We start from the raw sequence: 19,118 nt of genomic DNA, 5'->3' as shown, positions 1-19,118 counted from the left end.
TTCAGTAAAAAAGTTAAAAACTGAATTATATAACAAATATTGATTAATCGTTTATCCCTTAATGAATAAAATGTATAACTAAATGAAAAAATAAAAATGAAATTTTAATTTATTTGATTAGATAATTGATTAAATTAATAATGTAAGAATTATCCAAAATCTGAAAATATAATTTTAAAAAGAGATAATTTCTGTATATATTGTATTATTATCTGAAAAAGTCTTTTAGTAAAAAGTTAAAAACATGAATTATATATAAAAAGTTAAAAACATGAATTATATAACTAAATACTAATCAAATAAAATTCTTAATTATATATTAAAATAGAATATTGAATTATCCAAAATCCAAAAATTAATTAAAAAAAAATAATATATATATTGTATTGTTATCTGAAAAAGTATTTTAGTAAAAAGTTAAAACATAAATGATATAATTAAATATTATCAAATATATTTTTTAATTATATAATTAAAATATAATATTAAATTATTTTAAGATTTATTTTAGTATAATGAATATATTGTACAAAGAACTTTTCAAAAATTATGAAATGTTTAAGCTCGCATCGCGGACAAAACACCTAGTTTTATTTTATTCTAGAAGAAAAATATAAAAAGATAGAAATAGGCTGAGGATTGTCTTAGATATTGTACGAGATGGAAGAGCAAAACAACGATCATACTGTGGCTTAAGATCAGGAATAATCTGATGCAAATATAAGAACTTGATGAAACAGAATTAACAAAGTTTATAAATAGATAAATATCCTCTAAACAAATGTTTCCCCCTCCTCTAAATTCGAACAACAATGATCAAAAGCTTTTTGGGGATCATCAAGAACTAATAATACACACACTGACCAATATTAACAGAAGCGGTATCTTTTAACCGAAACAATACAACATATCCTATTTAAACACTTGAGCCGATAAAACAAGAAGTGCTCCCTGTTCTGTTTCCAAAACCAGATCGAGATATGAGCTTCATCTTCCAAGTGCTTGTTGGCTTTTTGTCTACAGAGGGACGGACTCTCTTTAAGATTTGAACCATGGTTAGGTTTTAGCCTGGTTTAAGTGTGTCTAGACGCGTCCTCATGCAACTGTGTCGTCCTCACATTAGGATCATCCTGTACAGTAATAACCATTTGTTTTCATGAACAAAATTCACCACTAGAGATGCAATATGTTACTAGAACTGAAAATTTACCCGGATATCGTAAGTAAAGTTGGAGGACGGAAGAATCTACTCCCTAGAAAGAACAAAAGTAAGAGTGATCATTTTTTTAATAGGTTTTGCAGTCGAGTAAAACTCTGAGAATAAGGTAAGGTACCTGTCCATGGATGCCTTGCTGAGCAGTGTAGTAACTGTCGTAGCTTGGTGCTATTGAGTTCAACTGTCGCTACAAAAAACCAGCCGGGGATTTTTTGTTTTTATCCAAAGTTAATGATAGAAAAACAAACAAAGCTTAGTTATCGCGATTTTGTTTTCATACCAATCCTTGGATTGTTTGTTGATTCCCATAAAAGTTATCGCGATTTGGCGCCATTAAGTTCACTGGACCTGTAACCCACACTATAATCAGACCACATTACAAACAAAAATCTCAGTCTATAAGAGAATATAACAAGTAATTTGTGCTTATTACCAGATTTTGCACGCTTTGCTGTGTTCCATAATAACTTTCTAAGCCAACTGTCCTTGGACTTAACTTATCCTGCAAATTACAAAATTCAGATATCATATACTTAGGGGACTCTCTCTAGTTTAACAGAGTCTTGCTACTACATGTTAACAAAGACAGACCATCTGTTGCAAGCTTTCTGGCGCTGTAACTGGAATTACCTCCTGCTCTGAGTTCACCTGCAATCCATAGTCAGAGGATCATAAGACTTGCATTCATAAAAGCGCAAAGCTAAGAAAAACCTTAAGTTGTGCATGTACAGAGAGATCATGAACAAGAAGTTTACTTTTCTTTTCTTAGTTGGATTCTTTTTCTTGCTCGTCGTCTTGACTGCACTTCTGCTCTGATTATCCTCCTCGACGGATATCAGACCTGTGGGCGAAGCGACCACATCTGGAAGACTTCTGCCGGAAGTATTAACACCAGCACAGTTTCCCAAAGCTTCTTCAATAGCAAGGAGGCAATATTGTAACTCTCTTGAGAGATGGATGCTCTTCACTCAGCTTTAAAGCTCTCGGCACAATCATTATACCTCTGGAGCCTCGTCTGCAACTGCTGAGGTTCTCCTGGAAATTCTGGCTTCTTGCATCTTTGGTCCACCGTTTCAATATGTACTGAGAGGGGATGGAAGAAAATGACAACACTGGAGAACGTTAAGCGTGTGTCTGCAGAGATAGCCTTTATACTCAAATAACCGACACATGCAAGAGCTTCAGCCTTTGCTTGGCTCCATGTAACCACGAAGTCCTGATTGTTTTCAAAATCCTGAACTCTAAAAGTAGAGCACGTGCATCTCGGTTCTCCTCCCTGGGACTACACGCGATTGCACCCAAAACTTCGATCTGGAACTTTTTGAATACAGCAGGAGTATAGACGTCGGAAACACTCTTCTCAAATGGCGATGGGGACTTCATTGTTGGTGGCTTGTTCCATGTTTCCGAATCAGCTTTGGCTTCTTCTTCAAATCTATCTTGCAAAATCGTATCATACAGTTTCACAAACTCCTGTACGCTCGTCTTCTTGTGCAAGTACTTGTCGAAGAAAGCATTAACACTGTCAGCTCTCAGAGACGTAGACATCCCTGCCAAAAGAACATCGGTCATGTAGGTCGGTGCCCATTTCCTTCGGTCTTCATATAAAGACTGCATCCATTGATCGTCTTTGAGACCGAATCTAGCAAGAATCTCCACCATCTCCTCGCAAAGTCTTCTCCTTCCATGATTTATAGATGCACTTCTCAAACTTCGCTGTAAAATTCTCATGTTGCTTAGCGACTTGACCAAGATTCTCAGAGACCTTAATCAACACATGCCAAGAAAAAGGCAATGCTGTGTATTAGGGAAGACCTCAGGGACAATGGAGTTCAACACAGGATCTTGCTCAGTGATCAAAACCTTTGGAGCTTGTCCACCCATCGCTCTCAGCCAAGTCTCCATTAGCCAAGAGAATGTAGCTGCGCTCTCGTCAGATAGTAAAGCACACCCAAGGACCATGTACTGGTAATGCTGGTTCACACCAACAAAAATAGCAAGTGGCATCTTGTACTTGTTTCTCACGTAGGTAGTATCAAGAGAAACAACATCACAAAACTGCCATAGTTAACCCTGCTCTTGGCATCCACCCAAAACACATTCTTCACACGCTGATCATCACCAAGATCCACCGCGTAGAAGAAGTTGGAGTTCAGAATCTGCATCCGCGACAAGAACTCAAGGAGAAGCTGAAATCCCCAGTCTCCACAGACAAACTCCGACCTTTCTCAAAAGAAGATTTGGACTCACTCTTCAAGCTGATGACAGTCTTGTACTCAGCGAACTGCTTAGCCATGGCAGCGTAGATCTTCCGCGTCTGCTCGCTCACAGCTTGAGCAGGCAAAAGCTCGTGGTATGATCCCTCACAAAGCTGTGAATCACCCACTTCCCATCAGGCTTCCTCTTAACATGCATACTCGCTTTACAGTCAGTCTTCGCACACGTCCTCCGACCAGCCATGTTGTTCTCAGGATGATCCTGTTTGCTCTGTCTAGCTCTCGGCCGTGTTGAAAGACTTGTCGTACTCCCGTTTAGTACCGTACCTAGAGCAAGCGAACTTGGCGTCGATAAACTCTCTAGTGGTTTCGACCTGCGACTGTTCTGTATCGCAGTGTTGAAGCCGATGGTTCGAGAGTACTCTTGGTAGAAGGTGTACGCCTCGCCGTGCGAGTTGAACTCCATGCCGTTAAGCGGTTCAAGATTCACGCCTTGTTGTTGTTGTTGTTGTGTGTTGTGCTCTGGAAGAGTGATGCCGTTGTTATCGGTGTGTGGCTCAACGGTGACGTCATCCTCGATTTTGCTAATGTCTATGTCTTCGTTGTCAAGTCCTCTGTGTTCTTCGTCGTCGCCTTCTTTGCAGAGGTCGCCTGAATGTAGTCGAAGATCTATGTCCATCACTTCCTGCAACTACTAGATTAATCAGAAATTCTCAATGAAATCGAACACTATATATATATATATATATAGATCCGGTGGTTTTTTTCACTGTAACGAAGATGAGATGGAATCACCTGGAACGAAGAGGAAAATCGAGAGCAATAAGCTGTAATCTCGTCGCGATGAGGAGGCACGCGCTAATCGGTGCGAGTTGGCGTTTCGATCTGCGGAGGGAGGATGGATGATAGAGAGAGAGAGAGAGAGAGAGGAAGGAGGAGAGAAAATGGTTTGTGATGTTCACGCGATCTGAGGGGGCGAGTGGGCGGAGGAGGAGGAGGAGAGGAGAGGAGGCACGATTCCTTTTTTTTTTTTTTTTTTCTTTGGTGTCTAGGGTTTTCTCTGTCTCTCTCCGTTAAAAAAATCCGTGTGTGTGTGTGAGTGTTCCATATCTTCTCCTCTGCGCAGCGTTGCGCGTGCCAAGACTGACTTGGTAATTTAGATGAAGCGTGACTAATGGCATTATGAATGAATATATACTATGGGTCTATAAAGTAGGCGTCTCTCAGTTCTTCTAGTTCTAGAGTTAGGCTTTTATATGGTTGGTCCACGAACGATTAAAGATTCTACTTGTTTCAATATTTTAGCTTATGTTTTTTATTTACAATATATCTATATTTAGTTTGTATACTTTAGATATCATAACCTAGTATAGTGGTATTTAGCTTGTATATGACACTAGCAAAAGGTTTCAATTCTTTTCAGGTTCAAGACTAACAAAAGCCTGTGAATGTGTAAAATTTATAGTGGTGGAAATTTCTAACAGGTTTGTAAATGTGTGTATTGTATGTGTAATTTCAAAATCTGCTATTTCGGAGACTAAATTAAGTTTTATGAAAACAAATCGAACTAGGCTAAAACTAAAACATATAGCTAATTTGTTTATCAGAATTAGTCCTAAAGTAATAATACAGTGTTTTGCATGTTGGTGGTGGTGGTCGCTGACTATGCTTTCTGTGCAACTTTTGTCGGAGGAAGCATTTGGGAAATACATTTTGATCCGCCTTTACTCTCCGGTGTCATGTTTATAAATGCTTTTTCAAGCTGTATCTACTTCCAAATCTAATAAGAGATAGAGACGAGGTTAAGCAACTTGAATCTTAGGATAAAACCATATAACCGAATACCAAATTGCACACATGCATGGATGTTTTGCAAATTTAACGAGTTTCAGGTTCCTACAAATCTTGCTACAAGCCTCTAGCTATCTTCTTGCATGTTTGTTCTCGAAGACGACAGGGAAAGAAGGAAGAGAGGTCTGACAACAGGGAAACAACGAAGAGGCTCTTCTATATTGCACATTGTGCAACTTCGAGGTAAAGTATAGTAGTAGTATGGTTCCAAGATTCAGAAAAGCTGCATCAAATCCTTATGGTTGTATATGTCATGTGTTTTGTATACATGTATGTTCTTTAATATAAATGTCGATTCAATTAATCCTTTATGTTGCATTTTTTGAATTGCTGCTTCCTTAGAAAACTTTCACAGGGAATGTTTAGGGCTTTTTTGCTTTGCTTTCGTGATCTCTTCGCTTGTTGACATTTCCTTCCTGCACTTTAATTAATGATTCACTTTCCTGTTTCGAAAAGTGACAAGCCAAGTGATACCTTATCATGATGAAATATTATTATCACTCTGAATAATGGAACTTATACCCATACAACACACTACTGTATATTATCACATTGGGAAGGCCAGGAGCAGCATGGTTCGTTCTCCCAACAAAAAAAAACTGTCTCACTCATATACCCCAAACAACTTTACTTGAATAATAACACTACGTACTAATAATCCATATAAGAATCATGGACAAAAGAAAAAGGATGTCTGACACAAAATACCAACACAATGAACAGAAAACGCCAGACGATGGTGTTCTCTTCTGATTCTGATCAATGTACCCCACAGGGATGTCAAATGGGCATGCTGTCCATGGGTAGCCCATGTCCAAACCAATATGGACATACCCATATTTGACCATAATTTTGTTTTGTGCAAATGGACGAGGCCCAAAGACACCCATATCCAATGGACAAATCCAGATGGACATGGACGGCCCAAAATTTTAAAATATTAGGTTAATGTATTGAGTAAAAATCATGTTTTCCGTCAAAACCGTAAATCTATTTTTCCCGTTAAAACCGTGGAATAACGTTTTCCTGCCAAACCGTCAAATCACATTTTTACGTAAACCCGTAAATCTCGTTTCCGCCAAACCGTAAAATCGAAATTTCCGCGCCAAACTGTAAATCTAGTTTTTCCGCCAAAACCGTAAATTGAATTTTCAAGTTTTTTTTTCCAAAACATAAATCGATTTTCCCGCCAAATCCATAAATCGAGATTTTTTCGCCAAAACGTAAAATCGAGATTTCGCCAAAACTGTAGATATACTTTTCTGTCAAACCGTAAAATCGAGATTTTCCGCCAAAACCGTAAATCAAGATTTCTCGCCAAAACTATAAATCGAGATTTCCCGCCAAAACGTAAATCGAGATTTTCCTCCAAAACCGTAATCGAGATTTCTCGCCAAAATCGTATCTATGCTTTTGAATTCTACAACACATAATAATATATTAATATGATTTTTGTATGTTAAACCTGATTTTTTAATTGGACTCCCGCGGAATGCCCATTTGAATGGTCCAATTTGGTCTGGACAATTTGACTTGGTATAATTTGGACTAAACAAAATAATGTCCAATAAACTGATTTGTCCATTTGGACATGTCCAGTGGACATGGACAGCCCATTTGACATCTCTAACCACCACGCAAGTCTCTGAATGTAACCCATTGTGTTCTCACATGATATCCTCTTTTTCTCTTTTTGTTTCCATTTTCAGAAGCTGTGTTTATGTACAGGAACGATGGGAGTGATAGATGGACTGACGATTCTCAGAGACTCTAGCCAGGGCTATGCAAGCCTCTGTTTTATTGGATCAGAGTTGCGTCTTTTCTGGTTTTGGGAAGATTTGGCTTTAGCTGACTGAGATCCTAAGGATTTTCCTGCTCAAGAACCAATGTTCACAATTTTAGCCTTAAAAAGGAAAAAAAAAGGTCAAAAGACAGCCTAAATGTTTCAAAGATCAAATGTATTGCTTCTTAGGTATACACATATAAGTTGTGGTCTGTATTCTTATGAGTAATGCAAAGCTGATTTCTTATCACTATCCCCATGTTGATAAGACTATTCACTCAACCATCAAAAAGGGAAAAAAAAAAAGAGGAAACTTAGGGGATACAGAAAGAGATCTGACCACTGTTTGGCAGAGATAATCGTTCCTTAGAAGCTCTATCTGGCGCTCTTGATCTTTCTTTTGGATTGCTGTGTGATCTTGGACCAGCACCAGGTCTTGAGTTAACAACTTCTACAGCAAGATCGTCTTTAGCGAGCTTTGACCTATCCTTGGACACCACTGGCACTGGCATGCTTGAAGATATTCCAGGTGAAGTGGAATTACCATCCGACAGAGATGGCCCGGTTACCTTCTGACTCGAAACACCGGACGCAAGATTTGAAGTGTTTGGAATCTTGCTTGCAATTTTCATCTGAGTTTTATGCACAACACTCTCAGTTTGCTCCATATTGTTTTCACCTAATATGGCATCGTCCCTGAGGTTACAGTCAAGAAACCGATTCTCCCATGGACGAACAGCCATCCATCTTTCTAGCCAGTTCCATCCCCAGTTGTTTTTGTCAGGCTGAAAACCACTGTGCGCAGATAACTGCCGAGTTCCTGCTTGCCACTACAACATACCAAATTTTATATTAAGATTTAAGAGTATACAGCTTCAGTTTTGCTATCATAGTGTTTGGTTAAAGATTGATCCTATAGAAGAGAACCCATGACAATCAGATAAGAGTTATAAGGAATGTTTTGATTAGTACAAAGTGCGAAAATTCAAACAGTTACTTCTTAACAAGCATAGAGGTTGTTGTGAGTAACTGGTGAGTCAAAGCATATGCCATAGCCCTCTCACGCTTAGCTGCAGCTTCCTGCCTCTTTAGTATCTTGGCTTGGATTTGTTCAACAGAACCAATGCTATCGCACCAACCTTCCTGAGAAATGAGAACAAATAGTCAACATAACTATAATTCTCTTTGCAAAAGTTAAATAACTGAGACAAGTGATCATCACACCTCTATTTCTCGAACCCTGGCTTCATCTGCAAGCTGCTGCTGAAGCATCTGCGGACCCGTTTCACTTTCCAAGGCGAGACGAACACGTCTTGCGCGTACACGAGCCTGGACTCTTACTAACGCTTGCATGCATCGAAGCGTTACAGCAGCTTGCTTTCTCACCGCGTGTCCTCTAACAAGGGCCTGAAGTCTAACCAATCCCTTCAATGCTCGTAAAGCCCTTCTAGCCTGAGAAAAAAGGTATCATCTTTCTCTCAGTAACGCTGAGACAAATATTAAAAAAAAGTTGACAGGGCGAAGAAAGTGATGATGATACCAGAAACCCTCGAAAAGCTGTTTGAATCCGAGTTGCAGCCATGTGCTCCTTCTTTGTTCTTCATTAGCAGCACCATAAGAAGTTGAAGTGGAGACCCCATTATCTAACATGCTGCTATGCGTATTGGAATCTTCAAATCCAAGTTGAAACTTTTCAGCATCAAAATCAACAGAATGGTTTTCTCCCAAACCGGCTCTTGGTTGCAGTCTTCACCTTCGCCAATTGAACAAACATATAATGAAAATACAAAAAAAAAGGTGAAGAAAGTATACAACATTTGGCATTTAGATAAAGAGATTCTCTTGTAAAGAAATAACATAGTGTGTGCTTACATTATCATCCTTCTTTTTAGACTTTGACTTATCAGACTTGGTGAAACCAACAAGTGCTTTAATCCATCTCCCTGAAGCACCCATTTTCTATCAAAGCAAGTTAAGAACTACCTGCAGAATTGAATAGCAGCTGAATTATAGAGAAAAAACAAACTTTCCTTTTTGGGCTGAAGCAGCAATAGATACACAAGTAAGGAAACTGAAATGAGTAGCTAGATTCTTCGGACAATGTTAGGATCTCAAAATTAAAACCAAAACTTTATTGATGAATACTTTTAATCAGCAACTCTGTATTGGAATAAATAAGGAAACTTTGCAGTAAACTCTCAAATTGAGAAACGAAGAGACACGAGAGAAGAAGCAAAGCTAGAAACTTTACCGGCGGGGAAGGAAGGAAAGATCGGGCGATGAGATCTCTTGAAAGGGTGTGAGAGTGAGTGATCTTTTATTCAGTCAGTGACCGTCTTTCTTGCCTACTTTTTCTCTCTCTCTCTCTAAAAAGTCTCATTTTCTCGCTCTAAAATGCGAAGAAGATTGACAGATAGGAATTGACTTGCTAGAAATTGATTTATCGTTTCGTTTCCCTCTACTCAGATACGAATGAATGAATGATGGATAGATTGCACGCCGTCGGGGTGCTAAATTGCGCCTTGTAACCTGAACTTCTCAGCGTTTATTAAGCTGTAAAACGCCACACAGTTTAGTTTCTGCTAGTTCTTAATTTTTTTTCTGTATAGTAAATAATATTTGAATGAGAAGACAAAAAAAGTTTCTTATCTTATGTGACTGTCTTGTCATTGTCATCTATGACATGGATGAGACTGATTTGTAATTTTTGTAACACGGATCGTTTTCTCTATTGTTTCATGCATCGATAAACATATACTAACCTAATGAATGATATCTAAATTTGTACTGATTGTTAACGCTATATATGTTACCACTGTGATTCAAGTTATTAAATAGAAAAACAAAATGAACATATCAGCGAAGATGACTATCTTGACAATAATAATCGGCCGTAACCTTTAGCTGCAATAGGTAAAACAAGTCAAGTATACGCTTTTTTTAAAAAAAAAAAAAACAAGTATACGCTAACCACTCACTAAAATGGAAACAGTTTAGCAGTACTGAAAATGATTCTATCATCGATCTCTTACCGCAATATGTTTGTTATTTTTATGTTATTTTATGCTAAAAAAATATTCACACAACATAATTATTTTGTTCCTACGAACTTCAATTTAATATTAATCAACTTTTGAATTAAAGAAAAAAGAAACAAGCTGGCGTAGTTGGTGTGATTTAATATGGTAAGGAATTTGCAAAATATGGCTGCCAAAATGAATAGAAACTAGTCGTGAAAGAGAATACACTTGCGAAAATCCTAAAAGCACTGTCAACAGAATCATATCAGAAGAGGGGCGTATCCGGTGGTTAGTCACCGTGAGAGCCCTCTCCTCCTCCTCTTTTTGTAGTTTTTTTTGTCCTTTCTCATGTTCCTTACCGATTTCGTCTTTTTTTTTGCACTGTATCGAAATGCGCGCTATTCTTGATTTTCTTGGAGTTTCTGGAGGATCTAAATCGGCGAGGCAGAGTCTGTCACGTCACTGGAATAGCAACGAGATGCTGCAAGGATTCGTCGGGGCAGGACTTCACACAGTGGCAGAGGCAGAGAAAATGTTGACGGGGGTCATAGTATAACTTTGCTTAAAGTACATAAACTATTGAATAATAAAAATATCACCGTACATCGAATTTCAAAGATGTACTCTACGCTCACTCATATTTTGAAAGCTTTTTATGATTGTTTCGTTTGCCACTGTATCAAGAATTTGCTTTTCAATGAAACAAATTAGATAATCACTTAAAAATTCATCACCAATACTGTTACGCGAGGCCGTCTTCACAATGTTCATGGCAGAGAAGCACCTTTCAACACTTGCAGTTGCAACAAGAAGAATCAAACATAGCTTCAAAATACGATAAACCAAAGGATGAGAAAGATGTTTCCTTGTCTCAACCAATACACGAGCAAGATCACCAATACTCTCTAGATTAGAAAATCTTTCATCTTTTTCACATTATCAAGGTAGATTTCAAACTGTTGCTCAAGAGATCTTCGCTCCACACAACTAAAATCATCTGGATAAAGCTCAGCTAGTCTCACCAACAATGACTTGTCAACTGAACAAAAGAATCTGTCGGACTTAAGGATGCCATACAGATTAGTAGTTCAGAATTCACCTCATCAAATCGATCATTGAACTCTTGAAGCTGCAAATCTAGAACAGTGTAAAAACACTCCACCTTATAATGATGCAAGTTTGTGATGCCAGTTTTACTCCTTGGTTTTCTTGAGTCAACAAAGTTTTCTTCCATACTAGGCACTTCAATATTATTCTTCTCACTAAAATAATAAACTTCAGCCACAAAATCATCCCATCCTTCATCTCTAAGCTTCTATAATTGTTGCTTAGTAGATTCAACCAATGAAACTGCATTCAAGATCTCTTGATCTCTTTTCTGTAGAGCCTTTGACAAATTATTAGTGAGTCCCAAAACAACAAGCATCAAGTGTAGATGAAAGACAAAACCAAATGTCTGAAAATATTTGAGGAGACCATATGCTTGTTGTCTTTTGGTGCCATCTTTGCCTTCTATCTGAATATGTTCAAGAACTTCAATAATACATGGAAACATCACAACAAGACGTAATAAAGTCTTGTAATGTGAACCCCAACGAGTATATCCAGGTCTTTTAAGAGAAAGGTCTTGATTCAGCCCAGTTCCAGTCTTCATTTTACCCTTACTAATCTCTTCTTCCATTCTCTTGCGATTACTTTCAGTGAGCATAACTTTTCTTTTACAAGAACCCCAACCACATTCAACAGAACATGAACCATATCGAAAAATTCTCCAACTTCAAAATGCTTCTTTGCAACAGCCACAACAACCAACTGAAGTTGATGAGCAAAATAGTGAACATAATATGCAGATCTACTTTCTCTCAAAATCAAAGATCTTAAACCATTGAATTCTCCTTTCATATTGTTGGCCCCATCATAACCTTGTCCTCTCACCTTTTTCAAACTCAATCCATGTTTCGAAAACAAATCATCAATAGCATCCTTCAGAGTTGAAGAAGATGTCTCTTTCACATGACTAAGACCAACAAATCTTTCTTTTACGAGCCCAAATTTATCAACGAAACGAAAAACCACAGCCATTTGCTCTTTATCTGAAATATCAGCCGATTCATCTACCAGCAAGCCAAATACATCATTGTTGATTTTTTGTATGACAGACTTAGTTACTTCTTCCGCAAAGCAATGAGCAATGTCTTTCTGGATAGGATGAGAAGTCATCTGATTATTTTTAGGAACATTGTTCATCACAACTTTTCTAACAGCCTCATTCTGACTAGCCGTATACTTCAGAAGCTCTAAGAAATTACCTTTGTTTGTTGACTCTTCTTTCTCATCATGACCACGAAAAGACAGTCCTTGGTGTAACAAGTGTCTAGAAACATCAATCGAAGCACTCAAACGGATCTGATAATCATTCTTCACAACATTGGTTTGTTTATGTAAAGCATGCTTGATAGACTGACTTTGTCTCATCAAGTCTTCACATTTATTTCTAGCATCGTTGTGAAAACTAGTATGATCTCCCACATGCTTACTGAAACTATCAGCCTTATTCCAACTAGAAAACCCGTTGATACAAAAGTATCACTTCCGCCTTGTTTTCCAGCTTGAACTCTGAACAAGTAACAAAACAAACAAAAAGCCTTCTCTTGATCCAGACTATACTCTAACCAATCAGGGTACTGCTCAAACCAACGTGGATTAAAGCGTCGTAATACACCTCCTATTGATTTTGTTGAAAAGTATGACCAATAGGTTGACAAGGTCCTCTAGTCAAATACTTGCGCCTTACTTCATCTCTTTGATTATAAGGGTAGTCTAGAATGTTTTTCCGCTTAGCTGGATCCCACGGCAAATCATCCAAGTTGATATCAGATGGTGGAGCTTTTCTTTTGTTCAAATTCAAATATCGTTCCATTTTGTCTGATGGTACCTGCATAAATAAAAACAAAATATAATATCAAACCAAGTATATAATATAACAGACAATGTTCAATTCTCTATGTCTAATAGTTACGAAATTTGTATGTTGAGCAATCCTTCTGTTTTTTGTGCAAATGGTATCCTTTATGTAGACATTTGGTATTTTATCATTTGAAACTATGAAACATAACAATTATAGGATAAAATAATCTAAAAATCGAAGGAACAAGCCATAAATAAAAACTAGTTTTAAGATCTTTTGATTTTTATAAAATATAATACTTTATTCATATTTGGTAGAAGAAGAAAGCTTAAATAAATTATTTAACAAAATACAATATTTATTACCTTCGCTACTGGCTACTGTTGTTGTAATGGACGAGTTTCAGAAAGACCAGAAAGGAGAAGAAGAAAACAAAACGTCCAAATGACTAAATTAATATAATAATTAGACTTAAGTCATTGAAATAATATTAATGGTTGGGTTTATTTTATCTGGTGGGCTTATTTTGTTGTAATTCTTTATCTAAAATCTAATAGGCTGCAAATTAATTAATGTAGTTATTAGATTATGGTCCATACAAAATTTGGACTAGGGTCAAAGTAATTTGGATAAGGGTCAGAAAAATTTTAACGGGATCAATAAATATTTGGACCAGGGTCATTTTAAAATTCTTAATAAAAGCCATAATGTTTTCATAATTTCACGTGGGTCATTTGACTACCGTGACAATGAATTGCCTCCACCACTGGCTTCACAGGAGGGTAGTTTCGATTCAGTGCCTTTCCAAATCTGACTCAGGTTTGGGGGAGAGCGACTTGGTGTGGGTCTGGTGAGCTTTTGCTTGTCCCTTCCTTCGCTGTTCTTCATGGCATGAGGTTTATCGTTCTACCTTTTTCTCGAAGCGTTGGTCTGTGTGTTTGTTGTATGTGGAGTCAGTTTGTCCATATTCTTGCGGGGGTATCTTTTGTTTGTTCAGAGAAACAGCTCTTTGATTAGATGAAGTATAGAAGTTTCTTCATTGCGGTGGGTTATTGTGGTCCATCCACATTTCCTTTTTGCTGCTTTGATCGATTTATTTTGAGGAGGGAGTTGTGGTGTGGCTCAGTGAGCTTCGCCGGGTTTGGTCGTGTTACTTGTGACTTAGCAGTCTTTCTTTTAGACGTAATGTGTCTATTGATTGCTTGCCGTTTGGTTCTTCTCTCCAGTAAGTGTTCAAAAAATTCGGTTGGCAAGGCTTCATCTTCTTGGTGTTTGGAGGAGCTTTTTTCTTAGATCGTAGAGTGTTTATATATCCAAAAAGTGTGGACCGAGCAGCGTGTTCTCCTTGTCGAGTTTGTGAAGTCTCCGGGTCTTGGTCTTATCGTGTGGCGGACAAGGCAGCATCGATAAGTGTGGTTTAGGTGTAGAAGTAGAATGTACCGGGTGGTGGACTATAGGCAGCAGCGGTAATTCTCGATCATTGGCATTTTATCATTTCTAAAGATTGCTAGGTGCACTATTATATCATTGTAGTTGTTATGTTTTATGTTCTTTTTTAAGTCACTCTGGTGTGGGTTTAAGTCGCCTCAATGTGATATTTAGTTGTCATTTTTTATGGACTTTTGGTTCTGAGACTATTTTGTTTGGCCGGTATAAATACTGGTATTTTCCGTATGAATAAATTCAATTTGTGGGAAAAAAATGAATGGAAACTAAGGAAGGTATCAAGGACGATGATCAAAAATATATATGTAATAAAATGAGTCAATGACACGTCACTGATCAAAAATCAAATGGGAGTCGAAGAGATAATAAGAAAAAAGATATTTAATTTTGTAGAGTATTCATATAAGGAAGGTATCAACGATGATGATCCTCCTCTGTTTTTAAAAGCGAACAAATCTCAAAAGAATCAAAGGATCATTTCTACAGATTCAATCTTCGAAATGGCAGTGGTCAACAGCCTCCGACGATTGGCGCGCACTACCCAGGTTTTCTCACTCGCTCCTTTCGATTGCTTTTTAGCTGCTTCATCGTCACTCCTCACCCGTAGTAGATCAGGATTCTGTCCAGATTCATGTTCAAATGCTTAAAAATTGAATCTTTCTTTCTTCTTTTTCTTTTTTTTTGTAAGTCGTACTTTCAAATAATATTCCCATCAAACGTGACTTTGTGAGAGTGTAACTTTTGTGGGATTCTCCAGTAATCAAGGAACCCTTTTTTAATTTTATAATAATAAACTACCCAAACAGTGATCTTGAAGAATTTCAAGGAATCCATTTTATATATATTAACTCAAATAGTGATTTTGATTCATAGCTCAAAAACTCGCTCCTCTCTCATATGGCAGGTTACTTTGCAGAGCAGGTATGCTGTTTCTTCCCAATACATGCCTGGCTCAAGAATCCTCACTACAGAAGCATCACCAGAGAAGCTTGGGTAAGTTTCACACTCGTGATTATTTTCTGCAAAAGTTTCATGCTTTTGTCAACGTGGCGATGAATAAGTGGTTGCGTTTTCTGATGGGCAGGTCAAAGGGGCATGATATGCTAGCACCTTTTACAGCTGGGTGGCAGAGTGCTGATTTAGATCCTTTGATCATAGCCAAATCCGAGGTCACCCCCCTTCTTTTTTGATTCATTCGTCAATGTTCATACAAAAAAGTGTGTGACATTTCTTTTCCTTTCATTCTTCTTACAGGGGAGTTATGTGTATGATGACCATGGGAAGAAGTATCTTGACTCTCTCGCTGGTCTATGGTGTACTGCCTTAGGTATATTGTTCCTTCTGTTACCACACTATTTGACTTGATGTTTCTCTTTTTTCCTTTTTGTATATTTCGCTATTCCTAGGATATTTGTGAAAGTGTTAGCATTGATACCACAACATCTTGCAGGAGGAAATGAGCCACGGCTTGTTTCTGCTGCTGTAGGGCAATTGAACACCTTGCCCTTTTATCACTCCTTTTGGAACCGTACTACTAAGCCTTCTCTGGTGAGACTTTTTACTTCTGCTGTCCTTTTATTAATAATGTTTTTTGTACATTCTGCTGTGTAATTAGGGTGATTAAAGAGAATTTGATCATTGTGTTATATTTTTCCTGCGAAAACAGGATCTTGCTAAGGATCTTTTAGAGATGTTCACGGCCAAGAAAATGGCCAAAGCATTTTTTACAAACAGTGGATCAGAGGCCAATGATACACAGGTTTGAGGTTCCCCAAACTATATGATCTACCTTGATCTCCTTGTTTAGAAGCTTATAAATCTCATGTATTATGCAGGTCAAGCTGGTTTGGTATTACAATAACGCACTTGGGAGGCCTGAGAAGAAAAAGTTTATCGCGAGAAAGAAATCGTGAGAAAGAAAAGGATATTTGCTTGTCATTTTGTGTGTTATCTGTTTCTATAAGCTCTCGAAGTACTTACTTATAAGGGTGGTGTTATGAATTTCAGGTACCATGGCTCCACTTTAATATCAGCAAGTTTGTCCGGGTATGATGAATATATAGTTCCTCAGATATTCTCTTTAGAAATGCCAAAGAGACTTTATATTTGCCTAACAAATGCATCAAAATATTGATTCTCTAATTTTACAGTCTCCCAGCGTTGCATCAAAACTTTGATTTACCTGCACCATTTGTGTTGCACACAGATTGCCCTCATTACTGGCGTTTTCATCTTCCGGGTATGAAGGATTCTAAATTCCATTATTGGTTAAAGGGAAGCTTTGCTAAAAGCTTGAGTGTGATCTTTTTATTTTAACCTTGGATAATTTTTTGTGCAGGGGAAACGGAAGAGGAGTTCTCAACCAGATTAGCCAAGAATTTAGAGGATCTTATCATTAAAGAGGGACCAGAAACTGTGAGCAATCTAAGGAAATTACGATCTTCATTTAGTAACGTTGATGTTGGCAGCTCCAATCTAACGCAAATGTCTTCTTACCAGATTGGTGCTTTTATTGCTGAACCAGTAATGGGTGCTGGCGGTGTGATACCTCCGCCTGCTACATACTTTGAAAAGGTCAATTTCGAAACCTTTGTTGGCATAAATACCAAACTGCAATGATTAATCTTTTTCGTGGTAAGGTCATTGTGGATGTGATGTGTTTTTTTTTCTTATCTCATTTCTGTACTGCAGATTCAAGCTGTTGTTAAGAAGTATGACATCCTGTTCATTGCTGATGAGGTATATGCATTATCTTATTGAACCATGTTTACTATCACGATGAAGAAAAAAAAAGATATCATTACCCGTTATAATTATGTTTGGTCTATAAGGTGATTTGTGCATTTGGGCGACTGGGGACAATGTTTGGCTGTGACAAATACAACATCAAGCCAGATCTTGTGTCCTTAGCCAAGGTGAGATTTTGTCAGATGATTTGTAGATTTCCTATCACTGTTGCGAAACTTCTCCAGACAATTGGTAAATGTTTTTAATATATGATGCAGGCACTCTCTTCAGCATATATGCCTATTGGTGCCATTCTTATGAGTCAAGAAGTAGCAGATGTCATATATTCTCAAAGCAACAAGCTAGGTATGGGCTAGTTATGCTCAACTTTGTAATATTCCAGTATCCTGAGATCTTAAAACCCATTTTTTGTTTTGGTATTTCAGGTGCTTTCTCGCATGGATTTACTTACTCTGGTCATCCAGTTTCATGTGCTGTAGCAATTGAAGCGTTAAAGATATACAAGTGAGTTGGTGATTATGGTTCTCATTTCTCTATTCTTATCTGCACTTTCTTGACGCTCAATATTCATATGACAGGGAGAGGAACATACCAGAACATGTCGCCAAAGTTTCCCCAAGGTTTCAAGATGGTCTTAAAGCTTTTGCCAAGAGTAGTCCTATTATTGGAGAGGTATAATGTTACTCACCAGCCTATCTGTTGAAGTCTTTGATTGAACATTTTTGTGATGGTTTTCAGATAAGAGGAACGGGTTTGATTCTGGGGACTGAGTTTACAGACAACAAATCTCCGAACGAACCATTTCCCCCAGAATGGGGTAAAGTATCTCTAATAACCAACCAAACAACAAAAGTGTCTCTCTCCTAAACTCATTACCTTACACACATCCCTGCACCGTTTTCAATTGATGTTTACAGGTGTTGGTGCATATTTTGGAGCCGAGTGCCAGAAACGCGGTATGTTAGTCCGTGTTGCAGGTGATGGCATAATGATGTCTCCACCGCTCATTATCTCACCTGAAGAGATCGATGAGGTATATATAGGTTACAATTCTTGAGACATCATTAATCTGTTAAATCTTTTTTTTTCCCCTTTTCCCCTAATTTGGTGGCTCTTATTCATTTTTGCAGTTAATTGATATCTACGGGAAAGCATTGAAAGCAACGGAAGAGAGGGTAAAAGAACTCAAGGCTCAGCAAAAGAAGTGAGAAGCAAAGGTTTCTGATACTGTCATGAAAGTGTGGTTTAGATTCTCCCCATGTCTCTCTGCTTGAATTATTTGCCATTTTGCTTTGCACAGTTCACAAATCCAGTTTATATATGCATAATAAAGCATCCATGCAAGCATAATAAATCATCCAATTTAAGTCTTCACTCTTTTCACCACATGACAATCCATGCAAAATGGTCTGAACAGTCGAGGAGATAACCATGGACGTAGATTCTAATACGCGTCTAAATATATAAGTGCATTAGATAAGGAATAAACAACGATGTGATAAAAAACCAAAGATGGTGTCATGGTGAGACTTGGCCATGTTTGGTTCCAGTTCCTACAATAGTTGTGAAATGTTTCTTTTCACCCAATGATTTTTAAAAGATAGCTTCTCAGGGCAGGGCAGTGATGGTTAGTTTATTTAGTGTTTATATAGAAATATTAAGAAGGCTGTTCTGTGAGGGAAGAAACTTTGGCTGCCTTTGAAGTGTAGTTAATGTTGGATCAATTAAACCAATTGGGTTTAATTAAAATATGTGAATAACAAATGATTGGGCTTGTGTGCCTAATAGCCCACTTATGAAGGCTGTTCTGTGAGGGAAGAAACTTTGGCTGCCTTTGAAGTGTAGTTAATGTTGGATCAATTAAACCAATTGGGTTTAATTAAAATATGTGAATAACAAATGATTGGGCTTGTGTGCCTAATAGCCCACT

General features: G+C 37.7%; 1 protein-coding gene and 3 pseudogenes across 1 annotated transcript; 1 reads left to right on the top strand and 3 right to left on the bottom strand.

Annotated features, from left to right (window-relative positions):
- Positions 1-1,025: 1,025 nt before the first annotated feature.
- Positions 1,026-4,375, bottom strand: LOC125599878 (annotated as a pseudogene).
- Positions 4,376-6,973: 2,598 nt separating this feature from the next.
- On the bottom strand, positions 6,974-9,570 carry LOC106391520 (annotated as a pseudogene).
- A 792-nt stretch (positions 9,571-10,362) lies between these two features.
- Positions 10,363-13,082, bottom strand: LOC106394084 (annotated as a pseudogene).
- A 1,695-nt stretch (positions 13,083-14,777) lies between these two features.
- LOC106391515 (gamma-aminobutyrate transaminase POP2, mitochondrial) lies at positions 14,778-18,558 on the top strand. Its single transcript, XM_013832184.3, has 19 exons — positions 14,778-14,985; positions 15,345-15,433; positions 15,525-15,609; positions 15,695-15,767; positions 15,891-15,988; positions 16,107-16,199; positions 16,276-16,349; positions 16,448-16,486; positions 16,591-16,679; positions 16,779-16,855; positions 16,940-17,014; positions 17,132-17,179; positions 17,272-17,355; positions 17,446-17,533; positions 17,614-17,692; positions 17,767-17,860; positions 17,927-18,005; positions 18,106-18,221; positions 18,319-18,558. Exons 1-19 carry the CDS (start codon positions 14,788-14,790, stop codon positions 18,394-18,396), a joined length of 1,656 nt encoding a protein of 551 aa, XP_013687638.2. The 5' UTR covers positions 14,778-14,787; the 3' UTR covers positions 18,397-18,558.
- Positions 18,559-19,118: the final 560 nt, after the last annotated feature.

Source organism: Brassica napus, unplaced genomic scaffold (genome assembly GCF_020379485.1).
Source record: "Brassica napus cultivar Da-Ae unplaced genomic scaffold, Da-Ae ScsIHWf_2046;HRSCAF=2696, whole genome shotgun sequence".
In the NCBI taxonomy this organism is placed as follows: domain Eukaryota; kingdom Viridiplantae; phylum Streptophyta; class Magnoliopsida; order Brassicales; family Brassicaceae; genus Brassica; species Brassica napus.
This window is presented reverse-complemented; position numbering and strand designations above follow the sequence as displayed.

Excerpts from the sequence above, each read along its gene's own strand:
- LOC106391515 (XM_013832184.3), top strand. The coding sequence starts at position 14,788 with ATGGGAGTCGAAGAGATAATAAGAAAAAAGATATTTAATTTTGTAGAG. Across the intron at positions 17,180-17,271 it reads TCCTGTTCATTGCTGATGAG|GTGATTTGTGCATTTGGGCG; the intron begins GTATATGCATTA and ends TTGGTCTATAAG. Across the intron at positions 17,861-17,926 it reads GTAGTCCTATTATTGGAGAG|ATAAGAGGAACGGGTTTGAT; the intron begins GTATAATGTTAC and ends GATGGTTTTCAG.